Source organism: Sturnira hondurensis, unplaced genomic scaffold (assembly GCF_014824575.4).
Source record: "Sturnira hondurensis isolate 20B ecotype Veracruz unplaced genomic scaffold, ASM1482457v3 Scaffold0017436, whole genome shotgun sequence".
Lineage (NCBI taxonomy): Eukaryota > Metazoa > Chordata > Mammalia > Chiroptera > Phyllostomidae > Sturnira > Sturnira hondurensis.
Genome location: NW_028090067.1, coordinates 9,104,361 through 9,128,244, shown reverse-complemented (window position 1 = coordinate 9,128,244; position 23,884 = coordinate 9,104,361). Strand labels below are relative to the sequence as shown.

The 23,884-nt window shown below is 40.2% G+C and overlaps 1 protein-coding gene across 7 annotated transcripts in view; it reads left to right on the top strand.

Annotated features, from left to right (window-relative positions):
• The window catches only part of IGF1 (insulin like growth factor 1), a 73,333-nt gene extending 50,044 nt beyond the window's left edge, over positions 1–23,289 (top strand). For 4 of the 7 annotated variants that reach the window (XM_037068264.1, XM_037068268.1, XM_037068266.1 and 1 more), the window contains exons 3-5: positions 3,889–4,070; positions 5,565–5,616; positions 19,583–23,289. In XM_037068264.1, the coding sequence (XP_036924159.1) occupies positions 3,889–4,070; positions 5,565–5,616; positions 19,583–19,608 (260 nt within the window). In that variant the 3' untranslated portion in view covers positions 19,609–23,289. Of the gene's footprint in view, positions 1–3,888; positions 4,071–5,564; positions 5,997–19,582 lie in introns of those variants that run through there. The other 3 variants (XM_037068265.1, XM_037068267.1, XM_037068263.1) reach the window with 2 other exon arrangements.
• The last annotated feature ends 595 nt before the right edge of the window (positions 23,290–23,884 follow it).

Sequence of the window (23,884 nt, the reverse complement as noted above, 5' to 3'; positions counted from 1 at the left end):
GATCCTTTAGCATAGAAGCCACCTTAGCAGTCACACACGGTGTCCAGCACAGGACTGTGATCCTAGGGTCTTCACAGGTGTTCATACAACTTATACTTCACTGCTTCCAGCAATGGGAAGTGCATTTTTAAAAGAAATCTGTCCCATTTTTACACTTTTGAGTTCAAATTGTTAGAAATTTTTTGTCTTATACTAAGCCAATATTTGTTTCCTGCTCTCCTACCAAGTTACTATCCCATCCACTGGAGCAGACTGCAGAGTGCCTACTGAGGAGTTTTTAAAGGAAAGGATGAACAACTTGCTCTGTCCCATTTCAAAGTTAGTCATAATGACCACAGCTGCAATTTAGAGGTCATTAAAAATCCTTACTCTCCCCAAAATTGATACTGGAGCAAAGTTTGTTACTGCCTTTCTAGTAAACCACGCTGTATTAGGTTTCTAGTTCTGGTTCATAGCAACAAGTGTCTTTATTTTGGTTCTGAAAAAAGATGTAATGTGAGGCATTTGAAGATAAAGGGCAAAACTTTGATCTTCAACTGTGGCCTCTCAACTGGTGAGAAGTGGTTTTTTGTTGTTGTTAAATACCTTGATGTAGAACCAGAAACCAAGCCTATAGGATACTTCAAAAGACTGATTAAACTCTAAAAGGCAATATGTAAATACTGTTATATTCATATATCCCCAGTGAAGTACAATTAGTCCATTGTAGACATTATGAATAGATAAAGAAAAACATCTTTTAGGTTTGTGGTAAGAAAACTGATAGTTACATTGATGGCAAAATCTAAGTCTTTATACCACTATTACAACAACATTAAAAAAGAATATATGGACATGAGGTAAACTTTCCTTATAAAACATTACAGAAAAATCCTAACTCTCTTTGTCCCTAAAGTCATTGATCTATGGACTAAAAAGCACAGCTGTTTTACAGACTGACTGAGCCTTTGGCACTAGCTGACCCCCCAGTGACTAGTGAAAGCCTTATAGAGGCTCCCACTGGGGCCAGCTGCCTGATCCCCCAAAACCCTCAATCACAAGGAACCCTCAGGGTGTACCCCAGTGAAAGCAACAGACCCCACTCAGAGAGACCACAGACTGAATGGGGTCTTTAGGACCCTCTGCTGTCCTAAATGACCATGAACATGTCTTACGGGGAACAGGCATCCCCAGGCTCCTGTGTCAAACATCAGGAAAACATCTGAGTTCTTAGACGATGCCAGGAATGATTGGCCCTTCCAGCAGCAAGGCTGCTAACCCAATTTGATGGTCCGCCGTGAACCTGGGCCTGATCTCCCCAATCCAGAGAGTTCAAAATATACTTTGGGAACTTTGACTTTCAAAACTCCATTCTAAACAATGACGTCATCAGTATGGAAATGTAAGATTTTTAATTTGAAATATAATGCTATCTTCTGTGTCAGCAATTAAGAGTGAATATAAGTCAGATTGATTAGCTGGATTCTTCTGGATCATTGGATTCTTCCATGAAGCCTGAACATCAGTGAAGAGAACCGAGGACCCCCCACCTCCCAAAGGATTTGAGGGACATGAAAGGAAGCTGAGACCCTGGCTCTGCCCCTGCCTGAGCCAGGGCAGTTTGGCTGTTGTCTGGTTTATGTATTTGGTGTGTAAACAATGTTTGGGTTTAACAGAAGTTCTACTATGACAGAAAGCTTACAAAGAACTCAGGTACATTTTAAGGTCCGGGTAAGTTTGTTTTGCCCTTTCTTTTAATTCTAGAGCCAGGAAAACTGTGTTCAAATCAAAACAAAAAATGAACCTGAACCAAAACCTACTTGCCAAGTAAAGAGGTCTAATTGATTTGCAAATATCAAGAGAAATTTGACTCATGGTGTTCCCTGCGGGCAATCCAAATCACATGAAAGGTGGACGTTTAGTTCATTCTCAGTGTAATAATTATTCTATAAAAAAAAACCCCACCAGACTTGATTGTTCTGGTCTCTGTATCACACTGGTACTGTCGTCAGTTCCCAGTTCTAAGGTTTCTGGATGCAATCAACAGTTACACTGTTTCTTCACAAGCCATATAAGATCCTGGAAAGGGATGTTTGAAGGAAGCAAACCAATGTTTGTTTAAGACCTACTATGTGTCTGGTGATACTCTAAGTACGTTTCACACATTATCTCACATAATCCTCAAACAATTCTTACAAGGCAGATATCATTGACCCACTTTACAAATGGATAAACTGAGGCCCAGGAAGCTTAACCGACATGTCCAGAGTTGTACAACAAGCCAGCTGGGCTCTATGAGGCACTTCAACTTTGCAGAGAGAAGATCTGGGTTTAAATCTTGATTCTACCATTTACTGCCTAATGACTTTGAGCAAGTCACTTCCAACCCTAAGTCTCAGTCTTCATATCAGGACAGCAGGAGTCCTTTCTAGATTTAAAACTTCATTGATGCTTATTCTGATTTTATAGTGGAAGCTATTAAGCAAAAGATCAAATATTTGACCCATCCTGTTTATAAAAACTATGCAGATTTGCTAAAAAGATTAAGGAAACTGAATACATGATCTTCTTTTACTTAATATCCCCAGAGGCCTCTCAGCTAAGTCAATATATGAGGAGAAGCTAGGATTGGACAAACACAAGATTCTTGAAGTTGCTGAGAACTTCAAGAGAATTAACACAAAGTGCATGGCGGATGAGTTAGTGCTAATGAGTACAATACAGACTTCGGGAGACATACTAGAATCCAGAAGGACCTATGGGCACAGGAATTGTTGGAGAAGCTTCAAAAAGAAGTTGACATATTTGCCAATGATACTTCTAACAAGATTTGATCTCCAAAATATATGAAGAACTCACAGAACTCCACTCCAGGAAGACAAAAAAACACAATTAAAAAATGGGCAAAAGACTTGAACAGACACTTCTCCAAGGAGGACATACAGAGGGTCCAGAGACATATGAAAGGATGCTCAGCATCACAAGCCATCAGAGAGATGCAAATTAAAACCACAGTGAGATACCACTTCACACCAGTGAGAACGGCCATCACAAACAAATCAAGAAACAAGTGTGGGAGAGGATGTGGAAAAAAGGGAACCCTAGTGCACTGTTGGTGGGAATGCAGACTGGTGCGGCCACTGTGGAAAACAGTGTGGAATTTTCTCAGAAAACTGAAAATGGAACTGCCTTTGGACCCAGCAATTCCATTGCTGGGACTATATCCAAAGAGCTCTGAAACACCAATCCAAAAGAACCTATGTACCCCAATGTTCATAGCAGCACAATTTACAATAGCCAAGTGCTGGAAGCAGCCTAAGTGCTCATCAATAAATGAGTGGATCAAAAAATTATGGTACCTTTACACCACGGAATACTATGTATCAGAGAGAAAGAAGGAGCTCCTACTGTTTGCGACAGCATGGATAGAACTGGAGAGCATTATGTTAAGTGAAATAAGCCAGGTGGTGAGGGACAAATACCATATGATCTCACCATTAAGTGCAACCTAATCAACAAAACAAACAAGCAGGCAAAATATAACCAGGGACATTGAAATTAAGAGCAATCTAACAATAACCAGAGGGGAGTAGGGAGGGAAAATGTGGGGAATGGTTTTCAGGAATTACTATAAAGGACACATGAACAAAACCAAAGGGGTGGGTGGAAGCAAAGGAGGGAGGTGAATTTGGCTGGGGTAGGGGGCAGTGGTGGGGAATACAGACAACTGTAATTGTAACAGTGGAGGCGGGGAATGCAGGCAACCATAACAATAAAATAATTTTTTAAAAAAGAAAAGGTGTGGTCAAACTAGGTTGGGGGAGAGGGGAATATTCAGAGCGTGGGGAGAACTTAGAAGATGGAATATCCCACTCTAATGCCAGGCCACTCTGCATTTGATTTGTACAGACAAGCCCACGGGATATGGCTCCAACAGTCGCAGGGCTCCTCAGACAGGCATTGTGGATGAGTGCTGCTTCCGGAGCTGTGATCTGAGGAGGCTGGAGATGTACTGCGCACCCCTCAAGCCTACCAAGGCGGCCCGCTCCGTCCGTGCCCAGCGCCACACCGACATGCCCAAGGCTCAGAAGGTAAGCCAGCTGGGGTGGGTTCTGTCCCTCCTCAAGAGATCTGTGTCTTATACCTGTGGGGGCGGGGTGCCAAACTGTAATTATATCCCCTCAGTCTCCTGGCTTACAGGTCCAAATAGCTCCATTCTCACCCACTCTAGATGTTCATCCCTTTGGTCACTCCACATTGCAAATTCTCTCTTCTACTGCTCTGAACAATCGGATAACCAGAATAGTGACTAAAAACCAGCTTTAGGGTCAGAGAAAACTGACGTCCTAGCTTTGTAGTCATCAGCTGAGAGCCCTTAGCAGAGTAGCTATGCAAGCCTTACTTGCATCCACAAAATTGGGATAATGGTAATAGCTACCTCATCAGGTTGCTGTCAGAATTAAGGTAATGTGCATACACTACTCTCCATGTGTCTGCACAACACAAGTGTTGGGCGAGTGTGAACGTCTGTCATAATTGTAATTAAGAATAAAGCCTGTATGATTGCAAGCCCTGGTATTCCACAAAGGTGAAAAAAGCAATACTCTAAAATGGGAACAATTTGTAATTAATATTCAGTGGTGAACAATTAAAGAAACAACATTAAAAATAGAAATTTCTGTCTGGCTCAAAGAATACCTGGAAATTTCAAATGACCAAAATTTGCAAGTCTCTTTTGAAGCACTAGCCTTTAAATAAATCTTAGGAGCACTGCCTCTGCCATCAAAAGTACATCAATCATCAGATTCATGTTCATCACCTGGTAAATTTTTGTTGCATGTGTGAATGAATGGGTGAACAAATGAGTATAAGTGATTAAAATTTTAGTCACAAGGTAGAAAAAGTGAGAACTAAAGAGAAAATGAAGGAAGAAAAGAGAAGTGAGAAAGGTTGAATAAGGAGAGTGTCTCCCGGAGACTCTGTTGACGAAATGAAAAACCAGATCAAACAAAACCTACCGCCTGTGGTTTTAATCTTTGGAGCCAAAAGTAGCATTGTGCAGAAAGCCCGAGATGAGGGACCAAGACATTTACAACGAATGACCCCTTGGCTGCTTCCTGGTCCTACACTGCGGAGGTAGACAAGGCTGGTGGAGGACCAGGGTGGGTTGAGCAAAGATGCGACTCCAGGGAGCCACCTTGAGGGGTGGAAAGGGACAGGACACAACCTGCTGCACAGAGAACACAGTGGCCAATGGTCAGGGAACAAGCACCATAGAGGTTACGTTTAGGTGAATGAAACTGGAAAGTTGTGCTGGGGATGGGGAAGGCGGGTTAATTCGTTTTCTTCCCAGGTGACCCAGTGTTTTTTCCATTTCTAGCTGGGGAGAGGGTGGGAGTTGAGGTTGTGTCCCAAAGATCTAGAATGTTGGGTCCTGTGACTGAGGTCTAGACACCTGTCCAAAACCAGTGCTGTCTCCGCATCCTGTGGATCCTGGGCATTCTGGGCTGACTCAGAGGCTCTGTCTTCCAGGACACCAAGGGAACCACCTGTTCTCAATGCAATTATTTTTGTGATGTTTACAGTATCAGCCCCCACCTACCAACAAGAAAATGAAGTCTCAAAGGAGAAGGAAAGGTGGGCCAAAGAAACACCCAGGAGGGGAACAGATGGAGGGGACGGAAGCAAGTCAGCAGATGAAAGGAAAGAAGAAAGAGCAGAGGAGGGAGACTGGAGCTAGAATCTGAACACAGAAGCAAAAAGAAAAATGGAGGAGAAAAGCAGAGAGAGGCAAGGACGATGAGAGAGAAGCAGACAGCGATAAAGAACAGTGGGAAGTGCTCTAGAGGAAATGAAGAACAATAGCCTAGTGGAGCTAGATAACACCTGAGACCAAAGGAAGAGAAGGAACCCGTTGTAGGATGTGGCTATTAAACATGGAGAAAGTGGAAAAGACATGTGTAATGCCCAAGAAAGTCCAAAGAAAGACAGTGGCGAGAATGGAAAAAGAACAAAAATTATAAAAGAAGCGAATAAGCCTCAGTTTCCTCCCCTCCCCCCAAAAAAATTCAATAAAAGAATTGAGACTCAAAAAATCAAGGCTTTTAATGCATTTTAAATTTCTGTGTAAACCTACTGTAGAAGAATTGCTCACATCAATATATGTCCATAGTTAAATATTAGAATTTAAAAAATAAATCAATTTAAAAAAATAAATATTAGAATTAGACCCAAATTCTCTTCAAGACTGAAATGTGCCATAGAAGTTCCCAGATATCCTTTCCTGCACTGTCTTTGAAGGCTGCATTTCTTAGTCAAGCCCAGGTTTGGACCAAAGGGCATCCCGTATTTACCTGAAGGCCTGTGAGGCCTGTGATGTAACCTATGAGAGGAAGTCATTGAACCTTTTTCTTTTACCCTTGAGAATCAGATATAAAAGATGTATTAGTTTGTTAAGGCTGCTATAACAAAGTACCATAGACTAGGTGGCTTAAACTACTGAAATTTATTTTCACATACTTCTGGAGACTGGGAGTCCAATATCAAACTGTTGGCAGGGCTGGTTCCTTCTGAGGAATATTAGGGAAAGGTCTGTTCCGGGCCTTCCTCCATGACTTGGAATTGGTCTTCCTGTGTCTTCACATCATCTTCCCTCTATGTATATCTTTCTGCCCAAATTTCCTAGTCTTATAAGGACACTGGTCATATTGGATTAGGGCCCATCATAATGATCTCATTTTAATTTAATTACCTGTATGACAACTCCTATTCTGAAATACAGTCACATTTTTAGGCACTGGAGTTTGCAGCTCCAATATGTGAATTTGGGGGTAGGTAGCACAATCCAGCCCTAGTAGAAGACTTCTGATGTTTAACTTAACTGCCTTCTGGTTCTATCTCTTAGAAAACTCTCTCTCTCTCTCTCTCTCTCTCTCTCTCTCTCTCTCTCACACACACACACACACACACATACACACACCTACATGTTTAGATATGAAATCCTAGGAGTTTCTACTCCATGCAAATACTAAGACCATGTTATGTTAGAGCTGCAAAAAGCCTCAGAAATCATTTGGTTCAAACCGCTTCATTTTAAAGGTAAGGATACTGAGATCCAGAAATGGATAAAAGTGTGCTTGAGTTCTAAGCTGCCTTCCTTCTGTCCAGCAAAGAATAGCACCTAATCAACATGGACTACTACGAATTCCACAAGAAAAAATGGGGCAGAAGTAGCCACATGAAGTCTCCCAGTAATTTAATATTTTTCCACCAGAAGGGAGAGAGTAAATGAGAGCAGGGGTGCTGGATTCCCCTAAGGGTAAGAAAAAGCTAAGTCAAATCATAGAATGTACGTCTTAGAGGCCTACACCTCCCATGATTTAAGTGGTAGGTTGACGGTCTTCACAGATAATGAAGCAAAAAAGTCTCAAGATCACCCAAATTACTAATTTTAAGAGCTGAGAGAGGGTAAGTGCTCAGCAAAGCAAATAACAACCCTTGAGGTAAGAAAATGACTAAACCAAGAAGCAAAGCATTTCATCCAAGTAGCCTGCATCGAAGATGTCATGGTATAAAGGACCCTCCTTTCTGCCTGGTCCTTCATGCCCCTGCCATGCTCTCTACTCTAGGGTCATCCTTTCTCAATGCTTCACTGAAAACCTAAGATGTATAATAAATATATGGATATGCTCAAGCCTCAATCTAGAAGGCAAGGTCCAATCAGAAGCATGTTGAAGTCCCCCATGGGAGCCAAGCCATGGCTATTGTGGTTGCAAAGTGGATCCTGGCTTGTCAGAGCAGAAGAAAGCCATCTGTCCCGCTGCCTTATTCAAGGATGCTGAGTTCTCTCACTAACACATCATGCTCTAGGACCAGCCTCGGGCACAGGCCAATACCTACTGTGACTCCCACCTGAGAGTAGCCAGCAAACACAGATGGCTGTTCAAGGGACCACAACTGAGCAGAAGAATGAACAGTTCATGTTCTACAAAAAGGTTCCTTAGAGAATTATCTCTTCCTTCTTCCATGACTGGATAAATGTCCATAAACACTTCCATTACTGAATAAGTGTCCATTATAAATCATGGTTTGGATAAACTATAATTACATCCAATGACGAACTTCATTCAAGAAAAAATAAGACAAAGATATCAAAAGGAAAAAAAGCAGTAAAATTTTCTATAGTTAAAGAATGTTTAACTCCCAGATTATGGATTAAAACACTTCCTTTTGGGGATGGGTTTTTATCAACTCTAAAGCAATTATCTTGAATGGCTACATGTGATTTCTGAATAATATGAACTGAGTAAACAGGAAGAATGTATTATTGTCTCTCCATCCCTCCTCTCTAGTATCAATACTAATCACCTAGTGACACATGGCATATAATGCTGGATGGATAGGTGGAGGGACCAATAGGTGGTATAGGCAGGTGAATAGCGGTAGAAAGACATATAAAAATACACGACAATGCTGAGATGGCATGATTCCACTTGTCGTTGCATAAGATAGTGAGGCAGGTACAGAGTAGAAGAAACTGCAAAAGAGTTGTGCTCACGCAAGTGTTGCATATTCAGAATTTCCATCTCTAGCTTAAATTGAAATTATTCAAGACCTACTGCTAAAGGTAGCAATTGCCTCAGTACTTTATAGTGAATATTATGTACCTAATTAGTCCCCTCAATACTTTTTTCAGGTACACAGAGTAGTAGTCATTACCTAAATTTCTACTGTTTCAACTGTTTCTCTTAGGGAAAATTGAATATTGTGTGTGACACTTATGGGAATATGTAAAGAATCAGGATCCTGAAATAAAATTGCTGAAAATATTTTTTTATTGAGCACCTGCAATGTGAAACTTCCATACTAGGCACGAAGGCGAATTATAAGGATCAGAGAGGTAGTAAAGCACTAGGGGATGGTGAGTACAGACTCTAGAACCACACTGCCTAGGTTCAAACCCTGACTTGCTTCCTAGTGGTATGAACTTGGCTAAATTATGTGACTTACCTGTGCCTCAATTTCCTCATCTGTCAATGAAAATCTACCTAAGTGAATCTATCTAATTGACTGTACCTCATACAGTTGTGGGGATTTGGGATTCTTTGTGTGTGTACACATATATATTATGTGTACATACATATACATTATGGTGAATAAATTGGTGTCTGGTACATAGTAAGCACTATTAAAGTTTTTGTTATTATTATTTTACTTAGTTCTAAAAATTCGAGGCAGCTAAAAAAGAAATAGGACTCCTCAGGTAGAAGTAGGTCTCATATCACTCAGAACTTTAAGCCCAAGCTGCCCATACTTTTCAGCACTGTGATGGTAGGTTTCAAGCATATGACAAGAAAAGAGAACTCTGTGACCTAAGACCACTTCCAACCACTGACCCCAGTTCTACAAATAATTACAACTTAAAAGGAAGCTCACTCGTCCCATGTGAGGATCCTTTAACTTTGATTTTAGGTCATAGAATGAACGTTCAGAAAGCCACCATTTTTCTCAGCCAGTTAAAGTCAAATGTAATATGTGTTTTCATTTCATGGTGCCTGAGGAAAATTTGATTGTAGCATGAACTCCAATTCTTACTAGTTTTAAATCAAATTGCCAAAGTAAATAGAAATGTGGGATATTTCCGGGCTCACACCGCTTCCGGGACATTTCAGTTTCTAGGGCTGTCGATCCAGTGCCTTTCACAAGCATTTGATCTTCTTTCAAACATCTCTTGAAAACAAACAAAACCTCATAGAGCTTCTAGTGTGGGTGCTGTTAGGATGGAAGGGTGGAGAGAGAGGCAAAGAAATAAGGTCCAGAGAGTCTTTCCTCTCCTCCTCCTCCATTCGCAGACCACCTCCCTCCCACCAACCACCAACAGAAAACATCATTTTCCTCAGTAATACATTTTGCCCCTTCTCAAGCCCGTTAGCATCCATGGGGGTAGATGAGGTTTATTCTCTTTACTTGTCTGTATGAAGGGTATAGAGCATTTTTGCAATATTTACTAGAAAACAGGAAGGTGACTTTTGAAATTTTTATTGAATTTATTGTGGTGATGGAATTGCTTAAAATTATATAGGTTTCATGTGTACAATTTTATAATCATATAATCTGTGTAGTGTATCATGTGTTCACCACCCCAAGTCAAGTCTCCTTTCATCACCACTTATCCCCCCTTTACCCTCTTCTACCTCCCCACCCCCTTTTTCACTGGTAATCACCATACTGTTGACTGTGTCTATGGGAACTGTTAACCCAAGGGTAAAGTTGATGGTCTGAAGTTGAAGTGGAAGGCTTTGGTAGAACTTGTTTTTAGATTAAGCAGCATGGTCTTGATGAGGTTTGAAATATCCACTGTAGAATTCCTCAGACTATATGCTCCCCAGCTACTGACTTCTTTGAACATCAGTGACCATCTTTATTGACCTGAGCAAGATAAGTCCATTTTTAAAGAAAGAACAGGTGAGATTAGCAAAGGTTTTTCAGTGCCCATCCGACTTTCAGACCTGCAAGATCAAGATCAGCTTCTCTATTCTCAAGGGTCCAACTGAAACCTGAGCACCTTTTCTTAATGCCCACATATTTAGGATTCTTTTTTAGTGGGATTCTTTGAATGCTTTTAGTGATACCTCATGTTTATCCACCAACAAAAAAGAAGTGAAATTTGATAGATAAAGATTTAGGTTTGAACTCAGTAAGAGAGAAATAGAAATGGAGAACAGCAGGGAAATTACGAAGTGTGGGACAGTGGGTTTGTGGGTCGATGGCTGCCACTCCTAGAAAGCTGCTAAGAGAGTTATCACCATACTAGGAACTCAACTGCAGCTCTGATGTTACTTATTGCTAGATAAGTAACAAGAGGCTGAAAACATTTTGAAAAATTCCATCTTTACTTATTAATTAATGTGGTTATAGTTTTAAGACCCATTGGTCAGAAAACTAACTCTTGAGAAAGTAGAGGTTTGATTAAAAAATAAGAATGCTAAGGGTGGATTCAACTAATTTTAACTTTAAATGCCCTTGGTGATAATAAGCAATCTGTAATTAACTACAGCAAATAGTTGGGGGCTGGTATTTTCTCTTCTTTATTTTGCTCTGTGGGTGTTTATGTAGTTTTGTTTGTTGTACCCACTGAGGATTTGGGATGAATCGCATTCCAAAAGTGTAGGTAAAAACAGCTTCCTGGCTTTTCTTTCAGTGAAGGTAAATTGCTCTGTAAAATCTAATCAGAAAATGCATAATCCCTTTGTCTTCTCAGAGGTTCTAGTCCTAAATTAAATCTTGGTCATGAAATGAAGAAAACATTATTGAAGGGGCAGAAAGAAGTTTGGGGGTTTTTTATTATACCTTCTAAGGATCCAGGGACTTTGTCCACTTCCAATTTAATCTGTAGTAGTCTTATAGATCAGAATCCAGTGACTTCCACATAGAACCAATTTGCAATTTAGAAACCTTCAGGTCTCACTCTTGACCCAGCACAACTGAGGGTCAGTGGATCCAGCCAGTCTTCCTTTCTGCATCCCCTGCCTCTCCTCCTACTGGAGAATGAGATTATTGGCAAAAACTATCAAATGCTTTTTCCACCACTTTCACTCTCTGTAACCGCTAACCTCTAACTTCCTCTATTCACCCTGGCATACACTTTTGTTCCCAGAATCAGATAAAGGAGCATTCATTTATTTAAGTAGGCACATTCATTGTCACTCTGGAGAAAAGGGGAGCAATTGTTTATGCTGTCCTCCTGGGCTCCTCTAACTGGCAGTGTCAGAATTTCCATAGGAAGTTGGAATGTTACAAACAAAATCTATGAACATGATGTTAACTCTTCTCTCTGGTAAAATAGCCCCCAAATTCCCGCTGAGAGGCTAAGAGATTTTACAACAAACCCAAACTGGCCAAGTGGCCCAGGCTTCCAGGCTGGGATTCATAGGCCAAAAGATTTTACAATGTCCATGTAAAATATATAAATGTTCACATAAGGCTTTACATCTGACCAACTCCAAGAGGTCGAGTAATCAAACACCAACCAGCCCCGCCATCTATGAAAACACCATGTGCTGTTTTCAGATCTGCAGGAAACAGTTACAGCAGGACAAAAATTCCAAATGACTAGGAATGAGCTCATGGCAAGTTGAGGGCTGAGTAAGGATTCCTAATCAGCTGACAACTGTAGGCTCGGGAACATGCAATCCTTGTGTCATGGTGTGAGTGCCGCACGCTTGAGTAGTTCATGAAGCATTGCAGGACTGAACACTATGAACAGTGTAACTGGACCAATAGATACATAGCATCATCATTATTATTTTGCCAGTGTTGTTTGACTGAGGCCACTATTGGATGCTCCGATTGGTCTCTCAGGTAAATGATGACGTTTGTTTCTTCTTCAAAAGAACACTAGGATGAAGCTGGTGCTTTTGAGGTGCTTTTGGCACAATGCAACAATTCTGATTTTTAAAAACTGCATACATGCATGAATTGTTCTTGCACCATGTTCTGTCTTGGGAAAGCAATGGCTGGCACCAGGTATGTTTACTTTTTTGTGCTGAAGGCTCCCATCAGCCTCAAACAGATGCAGATCACGTCAACTTGTCATAGTGTTCTTGTGTTCATTCTCAAACTTCAGGAGAGCCTTCCAAACTTCCAAAATTTCTCTCAATTCTATGAGGAGAAAAGTTTAGAACCTAGTATTTGTGTGTTTTTTAACTGAATTTTTTGGGGTGATATTGGTTAATAAAATTATATGGATTTCAGGTGTTCATCATTTGTATATTGTATTGTGTATTCACCACCCCAAGTCAAGTCTCCTTTCATCATCGTTTATTCCCCCTTTATCCTCTTCTGCCTTTCCCCACCCTCTTCTCCTCTGGTAGTCACCATGCTGTTGTTTGTATCTATAAGGTTTTTGTTTGTTTTGTTTTTATTTTATTTTTTGCTTAATGTCTTCACCTTTTTTCGCCCAGCCCTGCAACACCTGTCAGTCTGTAGAACACAGTATTTGAATGTTCTGCCCAGATTTGTCACACACACCAATAATGAGTAGAAGAGGGCCACACCTTTTCCTACCAATCCTGTGACCTCATCACTATTGCACTGAAATGACCCCAAAAGGTAAAAAACTCTGGGCTTCACATCTCCCCAGCACATTGTCATATAAGTGACTGCATACACTAGTTTAAATATTCTAGCGTAGGTTGTATGTCAGATGAAATAATGTCATTTTGGAGGCTTAATAAAAAAAATAATCAGATTCAGTTTTTAGGCAAAAATGTGCTGAATCTTTAGCACAAGTCAGTGAAATTGCTAGAATCTGGTGTTTCACTTTTTTAAATACCACAACATTTGAACCTTTCAGCGATTCCAAAATCAACTCCCTCTGGGAAACATAGTGTGCTTAAACATTTTTTTAATTTAAAAATGTAACACAAACACAAACAGCTAACTAAACAAGCTGCCCATAAAATCAACAGTCCAAGCAGCCCTGAACACTGAAATATTTTACAACATCCTTCAAGACTATGAAAGGCAACAGATATAACCCTCTTGGCAGTAAGAGAAACTGTCCCCCTTTTCTTTTCTCTTCTCTTCTCTTCTTGTCCCTTCTCTTCTCTTCCTCCAGGCTTTTAAACCATTTTCTTAGTGATTTCTTACACCACAGGCAGATATATTTGAAATGGAGTTAGGTGATATCCTTCAAAGAGTAAAAAAGTTGCTAGGTTGGGGTAACGGTGGAATAATGATGGGACAAGTACAAGTTCCCTAACTCCCAGGGATTCCTCAGGATGCACCAGTCCCCAGGGGAAAAAGAGCTATATATCCAATATCGCAGCACTGCAAGGGGTTCTGGGCATCCAGGAAGGTAGCCAGCTACTCTTTCTCCACTGTAGAAAGGGCAGCATTCTAACAAGGGATGTACTTTGACTATAATAACTACCAAAAAAAAGGCAATATCGATAACAATAGCTGTTGTTTATTAGGCATTTGTCTGGTGCTAAGAGTTACAGCAAACCACCCTATATAATCTTCACCATTCAGCTTGTAGGGTAAAGACTATAATGATCCCCATTGTAAAGGTTAAAAAACTTGGGCAGAGCAAGGTTAAATGTCTTGCCTAGGTCTTGCTCTAACAAGTGGCCAAACCAGAATTGAAACTCAAAAGGGACTCCAGTGTGTTAACCATGCACTGCTCTCTCTCTTCTGAATCAGTCTGTTGGTATTTACCTTAGCTCAGCCTACCAATTGTAAGCTCTAAGACTGGAGGGGGCTGTGTGCTCTTTGTCCTCGTACAGAGCATAGCAGGAAGTAATAGCTTTGCTGTTGACTTGAATGGAGTCTATTTCTATTGTTAAATCAACTGCACAAGTATTTCCTGGTTTGTTTGCTCAAAGAACCTGCATTGGGGTAGATACAGAGGTCAAGGACCCATGCTACTGCCCTGCAAAAACTTACCTTTTAGTGGGGAAAAAACACGTGTATAATTTACCGTGCAGCACAGAATGGACCCTTGACAGCACGGAAGGCAGAGCAGACACATTGCTAACAAGTTCACGAAATGGATCTAAACCAAGGGCCCTTCACGTGGTACACTCTCTTGCACGCTACGATAGATATCTCTCCAGGCCAGGTAAAAGTGTGAGGGAGATCACATGTCATCATGACCGCATTCTGAGGTGAGTACTCCTACTTTGCACTCTCATTTCACAGAAGAGGAAACTGAGAGCAAGAGGAGCCTAGTGATCGTCAAGGTCACACAAGTCCTGTGTAGGGAGTCCAGATCCAAGGCACCTGTGTAAGCCCAGGCCCTCCAAGAAACAGATGAGACTAGGTTAAATGAGCAAGGGTTTTATTAGGAAAAAATGTCTGTATGAAAGGCAATAGGAGTGAATTGGGGAAGCCTAAGCAAGCCGTAAGAGAACAAGGCAAGTCTGACCCCCAAGTGAAGGACAGAGGGAGAGTAAGTTGCCTGGGGCATCCTACATGTCTGTACAGTCCAAGGAAAGTCCTCGAGCCAAAGCTGGCCTATAAAGGAAAGGAGTGTCGTATTCCACAGGAAGGAACCTGCCTGGTGTCACTCCCACACTCAGCTTTGGGGCTTGGGGAAGGAGCCTTCCCTAGGCGAGTCTACTATAGCCAGAGGAGAGGGTCACATTAAGAAAATATGGCCATTCCCACCATAATCACAGAGCAGATAGGATGTAGTGGTTTCCAGGAAAAAAAACAAGAAGCTGGGCTACCCAACACTGTGTCCAGTCTACATAGCTCTCATTTTTTTGTTAAAGAGGCAGCCGCTCCATCAGGAGCACAAGTGTGCACCTTGACCTCTGGTTTTAAAAGTCGCATTCCAAAGTGCTGAGTAAAATCACATGACACTCATTCGGCTTGGCTCCCAGAGAGGAAAGGCTGACCTAACTCTCCTGAATCTGAGCTTGTGATTTCCCGAAGTAAAGAGATACCAGAGTTGGTACTGAGACATCTAAATTGTCCTCCACAATTTCACGTCTCCAGACCAAGCCAGCAAAATAGCAAGAGCATATCCTTTTTTAATAGCTAAAGCGCTGAGGCCTGGACCATCTTTTCAATCACCCACTGCTCTTTCTCCACCACCCCCCATTTTCCCCTTTATAAGGTAAAGTCAGTGCCAAGTTAGAACCTTATGCTGTGTAATAGACTAATATTACACACTGGACAGTATTTTTACAGCATTTCTGTAGGGTGCCAGGTTTCTCTTAGAGATTATGTCATAAAATATACTTAACTTGTTTGGAGTGGGGAGAATGGACACATAACCTATTGAAAATAGCCCTGCTTTCTCTCTAAAATTTAAAAAAACCTATTATCATCCTTCATTCAGATTCTGTCTCTCAAGCAAAAAGTCTCATAAAGATAGGCAAGGAGAAGAGTTTACAATAGCCACAGGGTTAGCTTTTGCTCACGAATACTGTGCTACTCTCCTTTATCAATGACCATACAAATGGGGCTCAGCTCACACTTGTGGTCAGGACAGCACCCACCCCCTAAACCGACAACTACCACTGTCTGGGATCAGGGGCAATTCGTGACATCATCAACTACAGCTACTGGAGAGACATTGGGACCTTGAGGCACCAGACATTGTTTTACCTCTTGGGGAGGCAGCAGATGTTATCAAGATTATTATTATTGCCATTGTTATTAGCTCTCAGTGACCTTCTTAATCAAAAAGTTTGTGGATAGCTTTCTTTTGAAATGCTAGGATTAGACCTAAGAGATAACAGGAGAATGTGAATGACCCCTTCAAGTTGTTTTCTGGCCTATAAATATCTGTGTATGATACACAATGTGTAATAATATGTATTGCAAAATTAAACCCTTCTCAAACTTATTCCCTACTGAGTTGGCCAACTCTTTCTTCAGAGAAATAAATTCCCTCATCCAACCCTGGTGAGCTAAAGAACTAACATTTCTAAAAAAATATTACCTTCCCTGGTGTCAATAGGAAACAATATTTACTCACTACTGTTCTCCTTTCAAAAATCTGTCTAGTTGCATACTAGAAACAGCTTTAGCTGGTTTGTTTGTCTTGGACAAGCTGTTGAAGTGAAAAGTTTTTGCTTGGTTGAATGTGGGACGGTTTCATAACCCTTCAAGAAATGCCCTGAAGGCGGGAGCCAGCTCCGATGGCTGCCTCTGACATGCCTCTACTTGCTGCCCATGGTCGAGGGTGGCCAGCGTAATTAAATTAACACAATGAGCAAAGCAACAGATGCAACTGAGACCAAATCCCTGAGTGCTTTTGTTTTGTCGCTGTCATTTTCTGCAACAAAGAAGTCACATGTGACAGCCTGGGAAGGGAGCCAAATGCAAACCAGACGACATCCCAGCTGGTTTTGAATGGACTCCACCGAACGTGTGTGTGCATGGGAACCATGCTACTTGGAGCAGAGTTGGCTTTCCTCAAGTGAGTTTCTGCCCGTGGCTTTGTTGCGATGCCGACACAGGCCCAGAAGAAACAGGCTGGATCCCTCTGTCCAGACTTTACACCTCAGCTTTGAGACAGAATGAAAAGACTCTCCCTGTCGGGGAAAGGATCACATCTGTGTGGTGGACCCATCTAACCTCGGGTCTTTTTGCTTCAGCGTCATGAATGTGAAGAGTGAAGCATGGAAGATATTTAAATTTCTTCTTCTGAGAATCTGGGGTTTAATTTGGCTTGAGATGAAGATTGAAGATTAAACACCTCATGTGGCTTTCTCTCAATTTATTATTTCATTCTTGAGTATTTTCCTAGTTTGAGTATTTTCCACAGCCTTTGAAATATCTTTTTTTCTCTACATTGATCTGCCTCTTAGACAGAAAAAGGTAAAACTCAAATTAGCATATTTTTAGACTTGTTAATTTGGTCAGTAGTTTGGTAGAGAGGTAAATATCCTTAATAATAACTGTTTGGAGTTTCGATCGTGACATACGTAATCAGTAGGGCTTGCTGAGAATTGAACAGAAATGTTTCAAGGCGTTTGGGGTGACAGGGACCCTACTACATATGTATTTCTGCCACTTTTCTGAGTAACTCCTCTAAGAAAGTAAAATAAGATGTAAGATCAGGAACACAAATTTACTGGGAGTTTAACAGTAGATGCTTTATTCAACAAAAAATACATATTAAGTGGGCTTAATAAATGGTCTATGATATTTGGAAAAGTGCCAGGATTTAAACAGACGGCAGTTCAAGCTACCCTATACAAATGACCAATTTCTTTTGATAAACTTTTTTTCGGTGGACCCTGAGCTAGATATTTTAATAAGCATTTTTACACAATGATGCCCTCTTTCTTCTATTCAGTCACCATAAAATATTGACCATTAACTTACAAAGTACTAACTGGCTTTTATGAAGGATTTGGTGATAACTCCAATATTCCAGGTAGAGCTGAAAAACATGTGTTAGAAAAAATGACCAGCCCTGGCTGGTGTGGCTCAGTGGACTGAGTGCCAGTCTGCAAACCAAAGGGTCTCCGGTTTGATTCGCAGTCAGGGTACATACCTGGGTTGTAGGCCAGGTCCCCAGTAAGGGGCCCATGACAGGCCACCACACACTGACATTTTTCTCCCTCTCTCTCTCCCTTCCCCTCTCTCTGAAAATAAGGAAATAAAATCTTTAAAAAGATAAAACTGTATACATAAAATAAATGTTAAAAAAAAAGGAAAAATGACCAAATCCCTATGGGCCTTAGCTCAAGGATTAGTAGTTGATTCTGCCTCAGCTTCTCATCCTCTCCAGGCATCATGTCCAAGTAAATTTAAAGGTCCCTTACAATGATCTGAAGCTCCTAACAATGATCGAGTGAGTGATTACCTTAGCCAGAAGGAAGAATTTGGAGATCCCAGCCACCATGGAAAGAACTACTGTTTTGGGGCTTGAGGGAAACCTGTTGTCAGATAAAGGGCCACTGTGGATTTTAAACCCTGTTCTGTACCAACAATTACCCACTTCATTCTCCTAGAAGAGCCTCCTGGCCAGAGTTGAAACCAAGAGAAGCAGCACCTAATGTGGATGTATGCAAATGCTGTTTCCTCCTGAGTTTTATTTCACCTCTTATGTATCTAAATAAACGTTGCTGTTTAAATATATTTGAGTATAAAATAACTATAAGAAAAGTATAATGACTTGATTATAAAACACTCCTGTGTTCATATATTTAATTCATTCTATAGCTACGTGGTGAACACCTGCAAAATCCTGGGCACTATGTTCTAAACATAGGTTGTAAGTGAACAAACAGCCACGTCCCTACTATCATAGGCCTTCTGTTCTAAGCAAAACGCAGTATTCCTTGGACAAAAGCATTGCTTGTTGATGAGGGAATGGTAGCACCAAAGCAAGGAACCCTGGAATTGTAGTCCAGGCATGGTGACTTTCCACTAAAAATAAAATACTGATAATAAAAGGAGTATGGTGGACGAGGATGTTGATGTTGTTGACGATGATACTTATGTTGTCCCTGCCACGTGCCAGACCTATTATGAAGGCTTTGATGTGCTAAGTCTCTAAACCTTAATCCTACAAGGTAAAGACGATGTCAGTGCGCCTGTGATGCCACAGACTCCACATCGATTACAAATTTTCCCAATCTTCTACTTATAAAAAAACTATGTTTTTCTCCAAAGGGCAAAAAGGGACACTTAAAAAAGAAGTATCCTCTTTTGTCAAAAAATTAAAACATAGCAAAATGTAATAACACAACAGATGATAACCCCAAAATATGACCTTTTTTTTCCTCACTAAGAAAAGATGCTACAAGTCAGGAGACTGAGTTTTTCAGGATCTCCCTTCTATCCATAAATCTGTGATAGCAGCAGATGAATAGAAACACACATTTGCATGGTTATAAAGCAATCTGTGGTCCCCATGCCACCAGGGGCACATAGAAGTAGCTTGAGTGAGATTTAGCTGAAAGCCTATTTCCTTAAATACATTTTTCTCAGAAAAACCTGGCCCAAGCTCTTTATTCAGTTGACTGGTAAGGCATAAGATACAAAAGGTTGAGACTCAGTGTTAGATGTAGATGATGGGTAAGGTATATAAAACTTCCCCAAGTTAACGTCACTTTTTCTCTCTTATTTTTAGGAAGTACATTTGAAGAACGCAAGTAGAGGGAATGCGGGAAATAAGAATTACAGAATGTAGGAAGACCTTCCTGAGGAGTGAAGAATGACGTGCCACCGGCAGGGTTCTTTGCTGTGCATGAGTTACCTGTTAAACACCAGAAAATCTACCAAAAAAAAAAATAAGTTTGATAACATTAAAAAAAATGAGCATTCCCCCCAATGAAATACAAAAGTAAACATTTCAAACATTGTCTTTAGAAGTGATTGTTAAAAGCTTTGCACCTTGCAAAAAATGATCCTGGAATTGGTAGATTGCTATTGATCTTTTATCTATAAAGAAAAAATATATCTATATATCTATATATCTATATATCTATATATATATATATATATATCTTAGTCCCTGCCTCTCAAGAGCCACAAATGCATGGGTGTTGTCTAGATCCAGTTGCGCTAAATTTGTCTCTGAATCTTGGCTGCCGGAGCCATTCATTCAGCGGTCTTGTCTAAGTGGGTTATTAATTTTTTATTTGCACTTCTTTCTACACAACACAGGCTATTTGTTTTACAGTATCTGATGACCTTGTTTGTCTGTCTCCATCCAGCCCCGTTCCTCACTGGTACATTTGCCAAATTTGGCCTCCGCCACAGCAGCAACAAGCAGCCAAGTGGCATACCGATTTTTAATCCACGAGATTTTATCTGTGGCATTTATACCAAATATAAGTTGGATGCCTTTATTTTAGACAAAAGCTTTATTTTTCCACATCTTGCTTTAAAAATGCAAATAGTTGCAACTTGGAGGCCAAACATTTTTAAGTGTATGTGTTAAGCATAGGAAGTCTCAAACTCTCAACAGTTCCTTCAAATGATGAGTTAGTGGGCGACCTAATTAGCAACTTCTCCCTCTTAATTTTTTCCATATAGAGCACTATGTAAATTTCACATATCAACAATACCGGATATATCAATCAGTATGTAAAACTCTCTTTTTTAGGACAATGGTGCTATTTTGTAGTTTGTTATATGAAAGAATCTGGCCAAAACGGTAAAAGGTGAAAGCAAAACAAAAGAGGATGCCTGGACCCAGAGATGACACAGAGGGGAAAAGTACTAATAATCCACCCCCGCTGGGAAAGAAGGCAAAGTACCCCCGATTATGCCTTCCAAGAGAAACTGAAGACACAAAGTCCACCGATGCGAATTTGTTTGGCGAGTCCAGCAAGGAGTGGGAAAAACAGAAGGCTAGGAGTTTAACAGCCCTGGTTTCTTTTTCTCACTGAAGAACAGACATCTGCTGACTCAGCTATGGACTCACCACTTTGTGACCTTGGGCAAGTCACTTCACCTCTCTGTGCCTCAGTTTCCTCATCTGCAAAATGGGGCAATACGTCATCTACCTACCTCACAGGGGTGGTATGAGGATTAAAAAGATAAAGCTCCAGATTATTATCCTGGGTTGCTATGAAGGTGCAAATTCAGAGCCCTTGAGTTGCTGGGATGCAAAGAATTCTATAAATGACCCATGTAGAGCATAGCTAGAAAATTGATTAGCCTAATGTTTCCAACATGCCAATTTTTGCCAGTAAAGCCATCCAATTATGTACCCAACTGGCTAGTTGTGAAAAGCTAGCAGCTCGATCTCTTCTAAAATATTTTCAAATTACGTTATAGAGATATTGGATTAACAACTTGATTTTGAATTCTGCATTTGGGTTTATAAATACAAAGCAAAAGGAAAGGAAAAGAAAAAAGGAGAAAAACAAAAAGATTTTTACCAACAAAAGGGTGATCACTCAATTTGTTAACACTCACTGAGTGCCCCAGGCAGGTACTAGAAATCTAGTAATGCTTCTTTTAATACTGTAGATGATACTCAGTTCATTTTGAAAGACACAGGTACTCATTTTTTAAGCAATATTAAAAATGGCCCAAGACTTCAACTATTGAAATAATAGCTAATCAAAAATCATAGTTCCTTTCTCTGATAAATTTTGCTTTTATCCTTGGCTATATATGTATATATATTTATATACATATATATTAAATTTTTTGTTAAAATATACTTGATTAGAGTTGATAGTCCAGAAGCAAAAATTTCCTTCACAAGTAGAAATTTTCCCTCATGTCTGCCTAGAAGAGTAGCCCTGTTCCTCCGTGGATGTGTCTTATTCGTTCAACTAAAAATTAGCATCAAGAAAATCCAATGATGAGGACAAGCCCATAGTGACCTAAAAAATATTTTCTGTCTATGTACCACGACTTTCTTATTAGAACAATGAATCACCCACCATTTGGATCTTTTATCTGCCCTATAACTTTTGGGTGAAAAGCAACCAGGCTTGATTATTATTGGAAAATAAATATGCAAAACAAAAATGACATCTTTAGTTTTCATCCCACTGGTTCACCTCAAGGTTCAGAGGCCAGAAATAAAAATACATACATACATCCTGGAATTCAGAACATATGCAAAAAGAAGGTCTATTTGGTAGGTGCCCCTGCTCAGCCAACAAGTATTTTAACCCTCAGTCCACAGCGTTATTTGAATTGAGCATCGCAGGCATGCTGAGCAATGTTCTGACCACTATGGACAGATGTAAAAGAAACTAGAAGTCATTTTTACCCTCCATCTATTTTCTGAACTTATGGGTTCTGTGGAGCGAGGTGCTGCACCTCTCTTCTCAAAACAACACTTCTAATTTTTAGTTTTTTGTTCCCAGAGTATACCTTTTAAAGTTACTGACTCCCAGCAACACCTTATGCAATCTTCTGCTGATCTATGGGTTTCCAGATCCAGTTGGACAGGGTAATTCTAAGAGTGTCTATGACTTACTTGATTGACTTAGTAATTCTATTCACAGTCCAAATGCTCCAGTGAGGAAAGCTTAAATAGGCAAAGACATCATCTTTCTTAACTCTTCCCAATACATAATCCTCTTCAACTGTAGTATAAGTCATCTAATTAAAAATTAACTAGTCATTATACTAACCCACTAACTTATTTTCAAGTGAATTAAAACTAGGAGATAATTTGTTGTAAACTCCAAAAGTCAGTTTATCACCATATACTACAGCAGAACGACCCAGCATGGACAGAAAGGGAGTAAACTAAAAGTTCAAAACTAAGAACTTCATAAGCTTTGCTCTGGAATTTTAAAGTGGAGCAATTTCAAGATATTCATGAAACAGTCATAAATATTAGTAAGAATTAGCTTTCAACTTCATAGGCTTGTCCTTTAAATGATGATACAGAATACCTAACTCAAGTTTTTGTTCCCATTTCCCCAAATAGTGTAATGGCGTTGTTGAAACGTTTTAAGAGGAGGAGGCTCCATTGAAAAACCTAACGCATCTTTCCATCAGAATCCACTCTTCTAAAGCTAGAGAAAAACTCTCCTGACACGTCATACACATGCACACTCAGAGCGAAATGCAATACAAGAAAAAGATCACTTCTTTGAAAAATCTTATTTAAAAAAAAAGGCTGGCCTCCCTAAGAAACCTTCCCCTCCTGGGGATGTGACTGTTTGTGTGGATGAAGGCATCTCATGCCCTGTGGCTCCAGGGTTTCTGTTACTAGTTTATGCACTTGGGAGTATGATTAAAACGGAAGATGTAGCACAGTTTTGCTTTCCCGTTTATTGTTTGGCCAGCTATGCCAATGTGGTGCTATTGTTTCTTTAAGAAAGTACTTGACTAAAAAAAAGGAAAAAAGAAAAAAAAGAAAGCATAGACATATTTTTTTAAAGTATAAAAACAACGATTCTATAGCTAGATGGCTTAATAAGGCAGCATTTGGTCTAGTCACCACCACCTTTCAACTTTTTATCACTCACAAGTTGCGGACTGTTCACCAAGTTGTGAGTTTGAGGGTGTAGGGGCAGAAGGTGGAAATGGTTTAGAATCAGAAGGCTCCATTATTTTGTTGGCTCTCAAACTCAGCAAAATCAGTACTATGTTACCCGATCTAAACACCTTGATCAGAGCATGGAATATAAATGGGGGGAAATACCTTATAGGCAAATGGCAGAACTAAACAGATGATTACATTACTTATTGATTTTTTTTTTTTTTTGGTGCTCTCTGCTCTAAAACAGATATTCAGCAAGTGGAGAAAATAAAAACAAAGAGAAAAAATGCAGATTCACCTGCTAAAAATAGCTTCTGCCACGTGTCCTTGAGTAAATCTTTGGCATTTATCAGTTTATTAAAGATATTCTCCCTTCATCTAAACATCTCAAAGAACAATAGCTCCCATTAAAAGAAATCATTGATCTCATTGGGAAATGTTGAAAAGCATCTGCTTTTGAGGTGGGGG